At 54.6% G+C, this 17,412-nt stretch overlaps 1 protein-coding gene across 13 annotated transcripts in view; it reads right to left on the minus strand.

Moving 5' to 3' along the window:
- Positions 1 to 12,892: 12,892 nt before the first annotated feature.
- Positions 12,893 to 17,412, minus strand: part of ERMARD (ER membrane associated RNA degradation) — a 28,338-nt gene continuing 23,818 nt past the window's right edge. For 4 of the 13 annotated variants that reach the window (XM_082634027.1, XM_082634026.1, XM_082634034.1 and 1 more), the window contains exons 18-19: positions 16,953 to 17,046; positions 15,601 to 16,315 (exon numbers count right to left, since the gene is read on the minus strand). In XM_082634027.1, the coding sequence (XP_082490153.1) occupies positions 16,175 to 16,315; positions 16,953 to 17,046 (235 nt within the window). In that variant the 3' untranslated portion in view covers positions 15,601 to 16,174. The other 9 variants (XM_082634030.1, XM_082634031.1, XM_082634035.1 and 6 more) reach the window with 7 other exon arrangements.

Below are 17,412 nucleotides of genomic sequence, written 5' to 3' on the forward strand. Positions count from 1 at the left end.
AAACCAATGTATTCAAAAAGACACATGCACCCCAATGGTCACAGCAGCCCTATTCACAATAGCCAAGACATGGGAGCACCCTAAGTGTCCATCCATGGATGAATGGATAAAAAGGATGTGATGTATACATAATGGAATATTATATTATGTATATATACAGAAATGTTATTCAGTCATTAAAAAAATTCTTGCAACAAGGCATGAACCTGGAGGTTATTATTCTAAGTGAAATAAGTCAGAGAAAGATACGGTATAATCTCACTTGTATGTGGAATCTGAGGAACAAACCACCAAACAAAAAATCCAAGTCTGTGGGTGTAAAGAACAGATTGGTTGTTATCAGAGGGGAAGGGGGTTGGGGGAGGGATGACTTGCGTGAAGGGGGTCCACTGTCTGGTGATGGACGGTGACCAGACTTGGGGGGGCTCACCCTGCAGTATACACAGATGTCATAGTACAATGCTGTACTTGAAACTTAAATTTAAAAAAATCAATAACTAATTTCATGTTTAAACGTAGGTGGTTAAAAATGCTAAAATCCTTTTCCTGTTTGGAGGGGTAGAAATACTGAACAATTTTGGGTCTGTTAAAAATAAAAATACAGTAAGATATATGTATTAAAACCTTAGGGTAATTTTTAAAAGAGAAAAATAAAAAAGAGGTAAGAGGAGGAAGTTATTTAGATCTATTTACCAAAACCAGTAGCACTCCTATACCCAATAATTATCAGTTAGAAAATATAATAGGAAAGAAGACATCGAAAACAATAGCATGAAAGCTATTTTTAAAACATTGCTACAGAAATACGTCTTAAAAGGACATCCACAGTCTTTGGTGGAGAAATATTAAAATATTGAGGAACATAAAAAGATTTGAACACATGGAAAATACACTGTGTTGAGGGATGTTAAGACCAATATTGTGAAGATGGTGACCCTCCCCCTTAAAAGCTGTGAGTTAGATGCCACTTCAATCAGAACTCCTGCTATATTTATCATGGAACTTAGTAAGCTGTTGGTAAAGTTTATTAAAGCAAAGAGCTAAGAATAGCAAAGAACATTTCAAAGGAGGAGGAGGAGACGGTGGTACCTGCCCTGCTGGGTGTCAAGACTGACTCTAAGGCTGTAACGAGGCAGTGGTGTCAAGAGAAGCAGAGGCCACGGAACAGGACAGAGAACCCAGAAACAGATCCACATGTTTCGAGAATTTTGACATGTGGCAGAGGTAACAGTAAGAATGAGTAAGGAAAGAATGCACTATTAAAAGGTAATAATATGACACCCAAAGCACAGGCAACAAAAGGAAAACTAGATGAATCAGACTGCATCAAAATTAATAATTCTGTGCATAAAGAACAGTATCAAGAAAGCAAAAAGACAACCTACAGAATGGGAGGAAATATTTGCAAATCCTCTATCTGATAAGGGATTAATATCCAGAATATATAAAGAACTCCTACAGCTAAACAAAAAATAAATTAAAAATGGGCAAATGACTTGAACTGTCATTTCTCCAAAGATGATATGCAAATGGCCAACAAGCAAATGAAAAGATGCTCCGCATCCTTAGTCACTGGGTGAGACAAGCCAAAACCACAGCTGAGATGTCACCTCACACCTAATCGGATGGCCATAATCATTGTTGAAAAATGCAAAACAATGTATGTTGGTGAAGATGTGGAGCCTGGAGCCTCATGCACGCATGGCGGGTGAGAACGTCCAGTGGAGAACAGCTCAGTGCTATGTGGCCCAGCAATTGACTCCTGGGTATATACGCGAAAGAACTGAAAGCATGAACTCGAACAAGTATTTGCACAGTCACGTTCACAGCAGCCAAACGGTGGAAACAACACCAGTGTCCACCAGCATATGAAGGATAAAGATGATGTCACACACACACACACACGCATACACACACAGAATATTATTCAGCAGTTAAAAAGGAAGGAAAAGTTGATACATGCTACATCATAGACAGACCTTGAAAACACTATGCTCAGTAAAATAAACCAGACACAGAAGGGCAACCATTGTATGATACCAGTTATAGGAGATACCAGAATTAGCAAATTCAGAGACAGAAAGTCAAAGCGAGTTACCAGGGTGGGGTGGGGTGAGGAGTTACGGATGCGTGGGCACAGAGCTGATGTCAGGGATGAGGGAAAGCTTTAGGTAAAGAGAGTGGTGATGGTTACACAATACTGTGAATGTACTTAATGCCTCTGAATGGTACATTTATACAAATGGTTAAATGATCAATATTATGGTATGTATATTTTACAGCAAACATCCTCAGAAGTGAGCTAGAGAATTGTGATTGACTCCAAGTCTGTATTGCAGTCAGGCATTCCCTGATTTTTCAGCATTAAAAGAAAGATTAGGCAGAATCCATGTTGCTAGACATGAGAATCTGCCCACAGAGAAGGTGTGACTCGCCCAGGGTCCTGCAGCTTGTAAGCAGCCTTGAACTCAGACTCGGTAGAAAAAGCATAGACCTGAGACCAGACAGGCTGGGTTCCAGCACGACCGCCCCTGGCTGCAGGATCCGAGAGCCCGCACAAACGCACCTGTAAACTAAGGACAGAATCTGGGGGCAGCATCAGCGGGCCGTCAGCCCAGCCTCACACGCCCCCTCCGTGGGCAGCATCGCCCTGGGGCCGGGCTCCCCGGAGCCTCTGTCCCCTGCCACTGGCACCTGGGTCGGCGGGGAGAGGACCTGCCACCTCCGGGCAGGGAGAGCAAGCCTGCCGTCCCCACCCTCCGGTCCCCACCCTGTGCTGGCCGAGCAGGGTCAGCAGCTGGCAGCCCGGCCATCCACTTCTCTGCTCCAGGCAGACGGGGAGCTGGGCCGAGACTGCCCCCCCCACCCCGCTCATCTGGCCCCTGCCCCAGAGGAGGGTGGAGCCGTGAGACGGAAGAAGCCCGGGTCACTGGATGTCCGCGGACATGGGAGCCACAGCGCCTGTGGTGGGAGGGGGATGAGCCACTGGGAGTGGCCGCCCCACCCTGCGGGCACACCTACTCTGGGCAACATGGACGCCACCGTGAGCGTGCACCCCTCGAGGGGTCCGCCCGGGACCACCAGGGCTGGCGTGGGCTCAGCTCCTCCCCTGAGCTGCACCCTTCACTCCCGTGACGGTCACCTCCCGGGGCTGCCACACCATGTCTGGCTGACGGTGGACACAGAGCTGCAGGGCCAGCATGGGAATGTCACACACGCCAATGGCGGGGCGGCCAGCGGACGGAGGGCGGCTGTGACGGGCAGTGCTTGGCTGAGAAGCACGACGGCGGGAGCGGGGCCAGGCAGCTCCAGCTCCAGGTGATGCCGGGTCAATGTTCCCTCTTGGCCACGCTGCTGACGACAGCAAAGCAACCCGGGCATGACCCAGGGGACGGGTCTGCTTGGTTCCTTGGGTGAGTGGATGGAGCGTAACTGAAGGTCGTGACCTTAAGGTGACCATGGATCACGCAGAATTTAGAATTTTGCTGACAGGAATGCCAGCCTCAAAGCACATCTTAAAGCTCCTGCAGCCCAGCCCATGTTTCTGGGGCCACCGTTCCAGTCTAGGGTCCCTGGGCGGTGGGCTCCACTCGGGCCGTTGGTCAGAGGCCGGTGTCCCTCCTTCCACGCAGCTGACCAGGAAGCCAGTGTCCCAAGTGGGACAGCGGGTTGTCGCTGGGAAGCTACTCAGGAAGCACAACGGGTTTACAGCCGAGGCCTTGCGGGAGCCCCTTCCCAGCCTTTGAGAGAAAGTAAACAAATAGTCCGTTTTGAGTGGCTCCGGCCAACGGCTTGAGGTCATTTGTAGGAAACGGTGAAATCAACCCAGAGTCTCCCCGATCCAGTACGATGCCCCCGACTCGGGCTGCGACAACGGCTTTTCCGTCTGAGGACTTAATGCCACGGTCAGTGGGTCAGGGCCAGTCTGCTCGCCCCACGGACGCCGGCCTGTGTGCCAATGGATGCGCCCCGGGAACCTGGGCCCGTGGCGCTTCGTGGAAAGACTCTCCCGGGAGCGCACCACCGGCCCCATCCCAGGACCTGGGACCCAGCCCCTCTCTCCGTTGTCTGGGCCACCGGGCTGCTCCTTGCCTGAGGGGCCCAGCGTGGCCTCCTGTTCACACCGTTTGCTGCCTCCCAAGCCCCTCAGGGCTTGTTTTTGTTTCTCTGTTGGTCTCACCCGGACTGAGACAAAGAGATGCTGCCGGGTAACCAGAGGTATGGCCCCAAATGCGGAGTGGGGGCCACCGGAAGAGCCCCCTGTCCATTCGGGATGCACGGGAACCACTCTCCTGGCACCGGGGCTGCTGTGAACATGAACACGGAAGTTCCGGACACCAGCTGGGCTTACGTCCCACTGTCAGAGCTGCTGCCAGCCCGGCCTGGCAGGAGCCACTGTTGCCATGAGCTGGAGGGAAAAATGGATTAAGTGCCGCCGAGCACACCAACCCCGAGTCAGATCGAGACTCAGGCATCAGCGGAGGAGCGAGGGGTGGGGGCCCGGTTTCAGGGCCGTCAGGACAGATTGTGTTTTGGCAGCTGAGGTAACGCCTGGCGGGAAGGTGGGAGACCCTCTGTGCAGCACAGCCTGATGAGGTGTGTGATTAGAAGCTGCCTGGCTGCGGCTCCAGGTGAAAGAAGGGGCCCCCGGGCAGCGGGGAGGCTGTCCACATGGCACACGCCCTGGGTCCCACCAGCGGGAGCCGTGTGCACAGCAGGCGAGAGGGAGAAACATTAACCAAATCGCCAGAGTCAGATCATTTGTCTGATTGCTGCTTCGGGAATAGTTTACCTTTCAAACAGGCCCACCTGTGCTCCTCGTAACACTTTATTTGGGCTTTTGGGGGCGTGTTATCTTGTTCAAACATTCCTTTGCTGAGCTGGGCAGTGGGGCAGGGGGAGGGGCTGTCAGAGGAGGGAGACCTGCCCCTACCGTCTGGCAACCTTGTGGGGCCCGGCTGACTCGGGACAGCAGGAACCCCTGGGCGGGCATCTCTGTCGGGAGCTTGGTTTTAATTCGCCACTAATGTTTTCAAACTCCTTTCTGATACATGAACGTGTCACCACCTCATCTCAGCCTCTGCCAAACTGAATGGCAAGTGTGTGTACAGTGTGTTTTCTGTTTTCCGGGAAAGATAAATAAATAACACTTGCTTTGCATAATGGCTTGGCCCTCACCGGGGAGCTTGCTAGGAGGTACTTCTGACAAACACAGGTCTTCTCTCGGTGTAAATGCTCTAGTCGGGATTATCCCTAAAGAAATCCAGGCCAAGGAAGGATTTAACTTTTTGACTGAAATATTATATTGTGCTCCCGGAAGCTGAGTCCGCAGGATGGACTTGGATGATGGAATAAGCCTTCCTGCTTATCTGATGCCTGGTCACATATGTAAAATGTCACATCACGCCAGCCCCTCCGTCCAGGGTGCGCTGTCCACCAGCGCTGCCTGGGGGCACGTGAGCCTCGGCTATTTTGTCCTGTGCATGGACGGCAGGTCCTCCTGATGGAACAGGAGGCTTTCCAGGCACAGGAGCCCTGGGGCAGAGCTGAGCACACAGACGGCCGTGTAACGTCAGTCAGTCAGCAGATACGCAAGGGCCGTAGGCCCCCTCACAGTGGCTTCTTGGTTAAGCAACCTTCACAACGTTGAAGAAGCCGTTCTGCTCCTCTGCTCGGCCGCCCACCCCCGGATCACCCCTCCCGCAGTTTACCCACCTCCCAAGGCCCCACTGCACCCGTGACCTCAGTGGGCCGAGATCCGGCTGGTTGGTGGGGCCTTTTGAGCGGGAGCCTCCCCAGTGCCTTCTCATTCGTTTCCAGTCTTTCACTTCTGGTTAGTCTCTTGTGCGGCTTTTACCCCACGTGCAGGTGAGAGGCGGTGGCACGGACAGCACGCGGGGAAACCCTTGGTTCATCTCCCAGGGCTGCTGCTGTGGGGATGAGTTCTGTTATCGTCAGCCATGCTTTGCCCCTTTTGAAAAATGGCAGCGTCAAGGCTTTAAGGCTCGTGCCATCATCAGAAAGCGTTGATTGGTTTAAACAAACATGTTCCAGGAGGCTTGAATCGGACAGCACACAGGTGCTGGGCTCCACCCGCGCTGGCAGCCGTGTGAGATCAATCACCCAGCGTTACAGCCGTCGGAGAGGCGGATGCGGTTCCTGCCCAGATGTTTAAGGAGGAGGTTCAGGAGGAAATGCCAGCAGGTTAACAGCTCTCGGCTTGATGAGGCTTTCCCAGCGCCCCCACCTCAAGGTGGTGTGTTTATTGACAACTGCACTGCAGAAGCGACAAATAAATAACCCATGTCAGTGTCTGTAGTCCATTTACAGGCACCTCCACGACACACATAATATCAAAAACTGGGTCCTGCGTGTGATGCTGGCGGTTTACACATCCAGACCTAGGGCTTGGGCTCCTTGCACCTGACCAAAGTCCCGGGGGATAAATATTTTGTAAAAAGCCTCAAGATCGCTCCCCTTTAGTGGTGAGTCCCTGATCCATCTTGGAGGTAGAAATCTTTTCTCCTCTTGGTTTCCAGTCACCACAAAATTGTAATGTGACTCTGTAAAATTGAAAGGCAACAAGCAAGCTTCGGAAATGAAGGTGTTCAGGGGATCGATGGGCTTACTGTGGCAGCTCCTCCGTATCCGGTCCCTCACTCTGCTGTTGCCATGGAGATCGGCATGCAGGCAGGTCCGTCTGATAGCAGGCATCTGTGAACTTAGATTTCCTACTTATTTGCTTTCTAACTTATTTCTTATGTTATTTTTAAAAGGCATTTTAAAAGTGTGTATCCCGTCAATTTAAATTTATTGACAATGTTTATCTAATCCTTCTAGCTTCCTACATACCTACTTCTGTGCACTCTTGCTTTGTTTAAGACGCTTGCTTTGTTTAAGACGAGCACACTGTGTCACTTTCTTCATTAAAAAATATATATCTATTATTTTTCAAACTCAGAGAACGAATGTCAGCTTTTAAATAATGGCATGACTGCACAGTTCTGCTTTTTTGCCATAAGGCTTTGTTAAATGAATTCAAGATGGTGTTGAACTCCAGATGCTTGAGAAAATAGTACGTCCTTATGGAAAATTGGGTTTTCAATAATACATGCTATAGAGCTCAGCTAAACCTAATTACATGTCAAAATAAAATTCAAAACTTTAAAAAAGCTGGTTTCAAAAGTGGTTATAGGTTATTTGTTTTATCTCTTAACAGATCTAAAGATTTAAAAAATAATAGGATCATCTTCAGAGAAGCTGAAATAGTATTTGATAAAATTCAGCATTAAAAACCTCAATAAAATAGGATTAAATATTTCCTTAACATGGCAAAATACATCTATCTCAGCCCAAAGAAAACACGAAGTGAAAACCTTCTACAAATAATAAGAAAATTCAGTAAGATATCAGGGTATAAAATTAAAATAGAGAAACGAATAGCTTTAAAAGATATAATGGAAGAAATTACCCCCATTTAATTATCCAAAAAACAAAGATTAAGTTTCTAGGAATAAACCTAAGAAATTAAGATCTATTTGAGGGCTTCCCTGGTGGCACAGTGGTTGAGAGTCCACCTGCCGATGCAGGGACCAGGGGTTCGTGCCCCGGTCCGGGGAGATCCCGCATGCCGCGGAGCGGCTGGGCCCGTGAGCCATGGCCGCTGAGCCTGCGCGTCCGGAGCCTGTGCTCTGCAACGGGAGAGGCCACAACAGTGAGAGGCCCAAAAAAAGATCTATTTGAGAAACCTTTTTAAATACCCTAAAAAATTCATATAAGAAAACTTGAACAAATGGAGAGGTTACCACATTCCTCACCAGGAAGACTCAACATCACAGGACACAGTCTCCCCAACCTGTTTCATAAATTAATGCAACCACAACAAAAATAAGGATGGATTGAGGTTTTTCTGGATATTTGATTTTGAATTTTTTATTGTGAGAAGATGACTAGACAATTTGATTCTAAAGTTCAAATAGAAAAAGAAACAAGAATAGGTAGGAAAATCCAGTGTTAATCATTAGACCATTGCTGTGCTGGAAGTATGTGGTAAATTAGTGTGTAGTAAAGGTGACATCTCAGATGAGTAGTGAAAAAGCAACCGTGGGATAAACAGCATTAGGACAACAGAGTAGCTATCCAACAAAATAAATAAGAAAAGATAAAAGCTGCAACCATGTGTCACACTGTACATCAAAATGAGTTCCGAATGAGTCAAATATTTAAATGTTAAACATAAACTCAGAAAAGTGCTAACAGAAATCATGGGCAAATTCCTTTATAACTTTGTAGTCAAGGAAAGACTCTCCTAATTAAAACTGAAAATCCAAAAGCAGTAAAAGAAGGATTTATAAATTCAACTACACAAAAATAAAAACTTCTGCATAAAAGAAAACTACCATCAGCAAATTAAGAAATAAGGGAAGACAATGAGAAAAAATATATATGTGTGTGTGTATATATACATACACATATATATATATTCACCTCCTATCACAAGCTATATCCTTAGTATATAAAGAGCCCCTAGAAATCAACAAGACAAAGATCTGCAACCCAACAGATAAATAGACAAAACCTCTAGATAGTCCAGGGGGAAAAAAATACAAACAGACGCTCAAACTTACTATAATAGAAAACCTATTATATTGGCAAAAGTCCTTTCCCGGAGCCAGCCAGAGAAGAGATCAGAGCTGTCAATTGAACCCAGTGGACTTGGGAACTTTGTGTTGGTCCCACAGAGGCTGAAGTTCCAAACCCTGCAGGGCTGACGGGCCACAGCCCACGGCCTGGCCACGCACGGGTTCCTCCATCCTCAGGTGGACCCACAGGCCTCACTCAGCATCCAGTCCAGGCCGAGCGCTTGGGTCAGACAGGAGCCTCCCGTCCGGCCACCTCGGCCACAGTGACCGTGCTGCTGCCTTTGTCCGCTGGGTCCCATTCCCGTCTCACTCGCGCTCGCCCGTGTGGGGTCCCTCTGGCACCTGCAGCATCTTCTGCCCTTGTCCTTCACTTTGGGGTCATGCCCGGCCCACCCTCTGAGGTTGAAACACACCCCGGCTCTGGCTGACCGCTGCCAGCCCTCTGCAGGGTGTCCCCGCCCCCCGCCCCTGCGGCTGCCCTGCCGGCTCCCCTCCAGCCCACTGAGGCCTTGTGGGCGCGGTGCTCCCGCACAGAGGGAGCAGCAGGGCCTGACCTGTTCTCCACCCACGTCAACGTCCACCTGGACCCGAGGACGCGGCGGCCCCACAGGTGCTCGCAGGGTGAGCAAGGAGTCTGGGGAGATGCTGCCTCAGCGAGCGGCCGATGGGTCCGAAAGTTGGTGTGAAAAGTGCCTCACTACCACGTCCTCAGCAATCAGACCTCCTGTCACGAATGCCCTAGAAAAGACGGGACGGTGGGGGGTAAGTTAGCCGCTTCTTCTCGACCCGACGGGCGGCGTCCTGGTAGCCACGGCAGAGCTGTCACGTGGGCGGAGGGCGTGCCTGGACCGCTGGGTTCACAGAGCACCTGCTCTGCACGAGTGACAGCTGAGAACGTGGCGACCTCTGTGGCGACGAACACCGTGGAGTCGGCAGTGCCGGCGCCGGCCTCCGGGGGGCGTCCCTCTCGGGATGGAGACGCCCTCTCGTCAGTCCCTGGGGCCTCGGCCCTCGGATGCTCGTCGGGCGCCGGCAGAAGGTGGAGGAAGCCGCGGGGACTCGGGCGAGCACAGCCGGGCAGGCAGGGCCTCGGTGGCCCCGGGAGGCGGCGGGTGGCAGCGGGGGTGGGCTCTGAGGACGTGTTACAAACACAGCGACGGGGCTGGACGGGCGGCAGCCATCTGGACACAACAGGCTTTACAGGCAGTGACACCCCAGCATTTGTCTCACCGCCGCAGCCCCACCAGGGTCGCTCTCACACCTTCTTGCGTTCCTGCCGCGCCATGATAAACAGCACGAAGCAAATGGGCCTCGACTGGTTCCCAGGCGCCCCCAGCACCAGCCCGTCCTGAATCCCTGCTCATGGAGGCGATGGCGAGGCTAAAAGGGCCACAGGGCTCCCCCGACCTGTAAGTAACCGAGGTCGACCATCCACAGAGAAAGAATGGGAGGATGGAGCCAGCTTGCTCCCGTGTCCTGAGAGGCATGGTGGCAGGTTTCCTCGCCCCCGGCTCCCGGGCAGTGCTGTCCTCCGCTGACCGATGCCCTCACCTCCTCCAAGCCCTCATCCCACATTCCCACCCTCAGCGCCCCCTCCGTCCTCTCCGCTCCTGGAAGACCCATTCTCTTCCTGCTTCACCGAGGGCATTTAGCTGCTTTGTGTCCATTTCTTCAGCTTCCTTCCTCCCTGAAACCCTCTGCACCGTGTTTTCCCTCCCTCTTCTCTGAGGTCAGGCGGCCTCATGCAGGGCTCTGCACACCTGTCCGTCTCACCTGCTCCAGGATCTTCTCCTCCTTCAGACACTCTGAGTCCTGAGATGCACTGGTCTTCCTGGCCCGCTGGGCTCTCCAGCAGAGCCCCTGCCAGGCCCCTCCCCTTCTCTGCGAACCTCCGGGGACACAGTCTGTGGTTCCTGCCTCCTGCCCCCTCTCTCCCACCTGACCCCGATTGCCAGAGCCGTGGACGTTCCCCAGCTTCATCCCGAGACATTTCTGGGGTCATGTCTTCCTCTGAACCCCCAGGGCCTCCCTCCTGCTCTCGACTGGATCCTTCTTGGCCTTCCTGGTTGTGCTTTGTTCTAACCATCATTCCTCCCAAGGGTCCGCCCTCACCTCTCTCCTCACCTGGCATACCCCCCAAGGCCAATCTGATGACTCCAACCCAGACTACGGATGGAGAGGGAAACAGCAGGACCTTATGGCACCTGGGGCCCCTGCTGACCCCAGACCCAGCGCCTCTCGGATGGCACTTCCTGCCATCCATCCCCGCCATCCACGGCAATGGCCTCTTCCCTCTGAAGCCTCTTGGGACCCTTCAGCATCCCTGGCAGAATTTCTTGCCCACGGTGGAATGAAGTACTTATTTTCTGATTACGTATGTCTATTTATTATGTAACTTTCATCCAAGCCAGAAAAATCAGAATTATCAACTACTACAGGGAAGAAAAAGAAAGAAATGAGCTGAAATACAGGAATCTGATCCCAGCAAGAAACTGGGCCCCTCCAGAACGCTGACAACGCTAACACACGTTCACAGGAAGGGCAGGCTCGTGACATTTCCTCACTGACACTCAAAGCCGTGATACGTCTTACAAATGGGAGGGGAGAGTCGCAGTAACTCAGGGGCGAGGATTTGTGAAATACAGTTACTCATGGGCTGCAGCTGCCAAGTTAAATTCCCACGCAGAGCTGCAGGAAGGCCCAGGAAGACTCCTGAACACCCTCAGGGGTCTCGTAGTAGAACAGAGAACACGCTTAGGCGGGATGAAAGGAGGTCAAACTCGGTGCCCCCACCCAACAGGGCTTGCCTCCGTTTGGATGAGTCCCTGGCCCAGAACGCAGGCTTGCATCAAGACCCTCCCCTCCGCGACGCTGGAAGCCCTCTCTCGGGCCCTTGCTCTCTCCCCTGTAAAGCGGGCGGGACTGCGCCTTCACAGGGCTGCTGTGGGGATTCGCTCTCGGGAGAACCCACCTGCAAAGCCTTGTAGAAACGGGGCTGTGATGAGATGGAGAGGAGATGCCAGGTGGCACAGGCCACGCTAGCCACGCCCCCTTCGGGGAGAGGACCGGCCCCGCCCTCCTTCCCCGAGGAGATGACTTCCCGGGCCCCCTCGCTCCTGAAGGAGCTGTCCTACTGGGTGGGTGCGGGTGGAGAGGGGGCGGACGTGAACAATAAGGACCTCGAGGTACTCTGGGAACAAGGCGCCCACCCAGTACTTACACAGACGCACCTGTGCCACCGCCCGCCCCGACTGTAACCAGTGCTGCGGGGCTCAGCGCGTGACGGGCTTTTTTGAATGTACCCTAAAATACTCTTGTCTTAAAGGAATTGAATGACATGTCAAAAGAACTTCCTGCATCATCCAGGGTCTTCTTTGAAAAACTTAAGAACTGATCTTAGATGGGCTGTAAACGGTCCCAAGTCGATTCACTCTGGTGCCACATTATCCAGGGCCCCGGGGACCCTGAGGAGTCCAGCTGTAGGTTATGTCTGCCTCGAAGACTTGGGGGCACGGGCACCAACAGAGCGACGTCGTCTTACTGGAACTGCGAAGTGTGGCTGTAGACCGGCCGCAGCCACGCCCTGCGGAGGCCTGCGTCCCCGCGGGCTCCTGTCAGCCGCCCCCAGACGCCGCAACGCCAGCTGGGAATTCGCAGTAAAGGGGAGCCGTCAGGAGGCCACTTCCACGGCACCTCCGCGCCGAACACCGTCCTCCGCAGGAAATCAACCTCAGTCTTCGAACAAAGAGCTTCTCCCCTGCGGTTCGTTCCCTGAGCTACACGGTCAATCCCGCCCGGGCTTTCCTCCCTGAGGACGGGAGCTCCTGCCTCGCCGGGCCGGAGTGAAAGCTCGTTTCCGGGAAAAGCCCCGTGGGCCCTGCCGACAAGCTGGCGGCCGCTCTTCACCCTCCCGGGCAGCCCGGGCTCTGCCCGCTGCAAGGGAGGCCGAAGGAAGGAGCAGGTGCCGCCTGCATCCATGATCCCCCAGCCCCTCCCCTCAGAGGCTTCCAGCGCATCCCGCGGCCGCCGCGGCCTTGCTTTGCTGAAGAGCGCCGCCCCGCGACCCGATAGAGAAGCGCAACCCCGTGCGGCACGGGCCCAGCCCCAGCCCGTCCGGCAGCGCTAACAGAGCTCCGGAGCGGCCCTCATCTGAGGAACCCAAAGTTTACTCGCAAGAGCAGCTTCGCGACCAAACCCCTGAAGCACAGCGAGGCAGGATGCGCCGAGGGACGCGACCCAGCGACCCTCCTCCAGGTGTGCGCGCATCTGGGCACATCCGACACCCACCTCGAGGGGCGCCACCCGTGGCTCCAGTGCAGTACTGCGGCGCCGCTCGGGCTGAGGCCGAGCTTAGCTCCGACGGCGGGGGGGGGGGGCGGCGGCGGCTGTCTCCCCGCCCCCTCCTTCACCGAAACTCCGCAGAGATCCGGAGACTGCGGTGGGGGGAGGGGACCACGGGCTTAGGCCGGGACGTTCTCCACCCGCACGCGGCTCCGCTGCCGCAGGGCCACCGAGGCCCGGTCGGGAAGGGGCTGGGGGCTGCCCGCACATGGTCGTCACGCCAACCTAATCGGGGCGGGACGTTATTCTCCACACGGCACCCACGAGAAAACGGTGTGAGGGGCTGAGCCCGTGAATAAACGTGGTGGAGCCGGGGTCTAGCCTGTGTCCAGCGTCCGAGCCTGTGGCCTCTGACCTCTGCGGCCGCGCCCCTGAGGCCAGCACGAGCTGGCTCCCTCTCGGGCTCGTTCTTGAACGGCTTGGAGAGCTTTTGATGGAGAACAAGTTTAGCTAATCTTCACTTCTTTCCTTTTCGCCAGCAATATCCATCTGCTGAAGGTATTCGCCAGCAGAGAAAATAAAAAGCGTCCGGGGGAGCTTGGGCAGACTCGCTAACATCAGGCACCTCTGGCCGCTTCTCAGTTGCTTGGCCTTCTCAGCCGTGACGGACGGTGCCCATCGAGTCGTGGACCCTCAGACGCCGGCGCCTGTTACCCTGGCGACTCCCGCTGGCCAGACGGCCGGTGTGGCACAGCCCTCAGGACGCCTGTCCCTCGGAGTGAAGTTCTACATCAACTCCACAGTGAAGAGCAGCAGAGACATGTGACACTGAGGGAAACAATGAGCTTCAGTCCCCTCCGCTGTGGCTGCCACCCGGGTGGACGCAGGGAAGCATCTGATCAAGGCAAGGGTTCTGCAGTAGCAGACAGAGAGAACAGACCGGACGGAGAGGAGGAAGCCCGCGGGCAGTGCCCAGCCCAGCACCGGCCAGGAGCGGCGTGGCCTCCCCAAGGGCGGGCAGGCACCAGCCACACCGCCCTAGCGCCCGGCACCCCAGCAAGGGCAGCGCTTGTCACGGGTGTCACATTGCCGCCGTTCACCCACAGGGAGCCGCGGGAAGGGCCTGCAAGCGCAGCGTGACACCAAAGAATGCACGCTGCCCCCCGTGGGAGCACACGCTGGGGTCCTGGGACCACGGGGGCAGCACCCACCGAGGCCTGCGCCCAGTCTCACAGGAAGACAGCTCCCCCACCTCGAAGCTCAGACCAAGACCGGCGAGAGTCCTGGGCAGGATAGGAGCTCGTCTTGGGGCAGAATGGACGGAAAACTGACTGTGAAGTGACGGCCGAATGTGACTCTGAAGTTGCCAGCATCGGCGTCTGGGGTGTGGGTGTGGAGCCTTCGCGGAGGATCTTGGTGAGCGGGCGCGGCCTGTGCGGTGCTGGGGCTGAGCAACGAACAGGCCCACAGCACAGACCCAAGGGTTCTGGGACACAACCATGACAGCAGCTCTCCTAGCTGCCCTCCGGACCGGTGTACCGGCTAGAACCCCGACTCCACCGAGGCTCCTAGTTTCCTCGTGACCGAGCCGTTGCGGCATCGGGTTGGCGCCTGCTGGAGCATCTCCTTCTGAAACCGCAGACGCCCACGCAGGACCAGGCTGCGCGCGTTCCAAGGCCCAGGTCAGAGACAAAAGGCTCACATGCCCACGCCTCCTCGCCGTGTGTCCACAGGCTTAAGGAGAGCTTCCTGCGGCCGGCTGCCCCAAGTACGAGTTGTTTGATGTCTGCAGAATCCACTGACACCACCTAAAGGAGAAAGGTGTAGTGTCATGGCCTCAAGGGCAGCCCCCCACTGTCTCGGGAGGCAGGTCAAGCGCCGGAAGAACCCATGGCCGTGAGGGTGGGTCTACACGGAGGAAGCAACTGGTAAGTGTGGCCAGGTGGTCAGGGGCCTGGAAGCAACGAGACCGGAAGTCGAGGGTCAGAGGTATCAGAGTGGTTCGTGGGTGTGAGGAGGAGGTGAGTGCACAGCATGCTGACGTCTGTCCCACGAGAGCGCCCACCGCTGGCGTCAGGTGACACGGTGACCTGACTGTGGCCATCAGTGACCCCCACCCCCATCACCACGGCACAGAAGCCTTATCCGCTGGGTGGCTCTCCCGGCACCACTTCCAAGACCTCAGCACGCGCTCCAGCCCCGCGAGCAGCCCATGGAAGACATGGCGGAGGTGGGGACACCTGGGGCTGCTGTCCACGTGACAGGCACCCTCCTCTCTGAGCCACCAGGACACATGGTCGATCGAGGAAGCAGGTGAGGGGGGAGCAGCCCTGTGACCCCCTCGGAGCCACGGCTTGTGGGGAGGCTAGGCCCCCAAGGCAGCCCTTACACAGAAGGACTGAGGGCCCGCCCGCAGCGCTGGCCTTGTGCCAGGGAACCAAAGGACCGAGAGGGACAAACTGTAATGGGAGTGACCGCCCCCCACGCCCCTGGGGACAGGGCTGTGGCCACAGGCGGGGACTTGGGGGCCCATGGGAAAGGATGCCCATTTCTAGGGATAAAAATCAACAGAAAACTAGTTACCAAAACTAGGAAGATTTCTAGCGGGAAAGCCCTTTCAGGAATGAGGTTTGGGTCAACCTACCAGGTGAAGACCCACAACCAACAGACGTGGGCAGCTGAGGGCAAAGGAACGCGATGAGCTGTAGAGCAGCAGCGTTTAACACGAGCTTCCGCCAGCCTAGTGGCCGCTGGGCTCTGCAGATCCTGCACTGGCTTGGTGATAGTACAGATCAGTCCATTTTCCCTCTTGCCCGTTCCAGCGCCAACACCAGGAGGGTTAGGAGTGGGTAAGCCTTCGAGCCCACACCCAGGAGGCCGTGACCAACCACAGAAGCACCTCCTCCAGAGGTGGACACTCGACGTGGCCGTCTGGCATCCCATCAGGGAGAAGCAGGTTTCACCGTCTTTACCCACAAGTTCACTTTACAAGGGAGTTGCAGGTACTGGGCTGGTGAAGCGAAAGATGGAACACGGATGGCTGTTGTCACACGGCCCCACCTCCCCCACGGCGGCCTCCACGCTCATCTCTGACAGCTGAGAAGCCAACACAGGCTGTGGGAAGTCCTTCCTGGGAGGCCAGACCTACCAGCAAAGCTGGAGGCGGCCGTGCCTCACGGCAGGCGGGTGCAGCCGAGCTCACACAGACGGGTTGGGGGCAGCCCTGCAGGGGTTCCCGGAGAGCCACAGCCTCACTGCTGCCACTCAAGCGGACGAGGAGCTTCCTGCAGTGGCCACCCAGGGCCTCCGGCGAGGGCTGACCTGGCTCTTCTGGCTGCAGCCCTGGCCCTCACTCCTCCACCCTCCTGGTGCCTGCACGAAATCTGCCAGACCTGGAAACCCGGGGACGTGCTGACCGTTAGGCTTGCTGCCCAGCGCCTTCCAGGAGCTGTTCCTCCCCAGCCCTCTCCCTCGAGATCTGAATCATATCAACCTTACTCTCAGCTCCAGGGACAAGGGTGACCAGCCCAAGCCCTCCCTCTACGCCCCAGGGGCCGGTCCAGGAGTAGACGTCCACCCAGCCTGACTGGTGAGTGCAGGGCAGGGTCTTGGCCACAGCCATCGTTTCAAGATTAGGCCTGTGGCCAGTAAGATGAAGCCGCCCATTCCTGGGTGACAGCTGGGTGAGAAAAATCTCTCCTCTGGACAGTGTGCATTGGGAGATGAGGCCCAAAACTGCTACGGCCATTTGGTTCCCAGGGATTCAGCCTGAGGTTCACACCAACAACTTGGGAAAAGCAAATCAGGAAACTGCAGAGCAACGGACCTCGTGCCCTGATCAAGCAGTACCTGGAATCCACCCTGCCTTTGGATTTTCAACTCACATGCTGTAAAGTCTACTCAGGTCGGGTTTTCTGATAGATCCCAAAGCATCCTGACTTATTAGACTACTTTACTCGTGGATTTCTTGGCTAAGTGTATTAACATTTGTTTCTTCTCACTAAAAGTCCAAATTTTCAACAAGGCCACCTGTGTGAGATTGACAGCTTCATCCCACTTGTTCTTGTCTTGGCTGGTGTAAGCCGCCAGGTTCTCTGTGTACTGCAAGACGGACTTTAAGAATCTGTTTAAAAGAAAGAAATTAATTTCTTTATCTATGCCCTTGTAAAATGCAATAATGATTTAAATGTATCCCCTTCATTTTGAAATTACAACTAAAGTTCTGTAGTTAATTTTTGTCTGAGGATTCAAGAAAAAGAAATACATTCAAAACAGAAACAAGAGAATACAAATTGGATGAAGGAGAAGAACGCCGAACTAGAGTGTCACTGGAGGGGATGGACGCCTAGACTCCACACAGCTCACGCACCCTCCATCTTTCTCTCCCAAATCCACACATGACGGATGCTCTTAGCTGATGGGACTCGGTTCCAGAAAGGACCTTAGAGGCCGTCTGGACCACACGCATGCGTAATAAACCCACAGGACA

The sequence above is a fragment of the Mesoplodon mirus genome (assembly GCF_964341445.2).
Source record: "Mesoplodon mirus genome assembly, chromosome: 10".
Classification (NCBI taxonomy): domain Eukaryota; kingdom Metazoa; phylum Chordata; class Mammalia; order Artiodactyla; family Ziphiidae; genus Mesoplodon; species Mesoplodon mirus.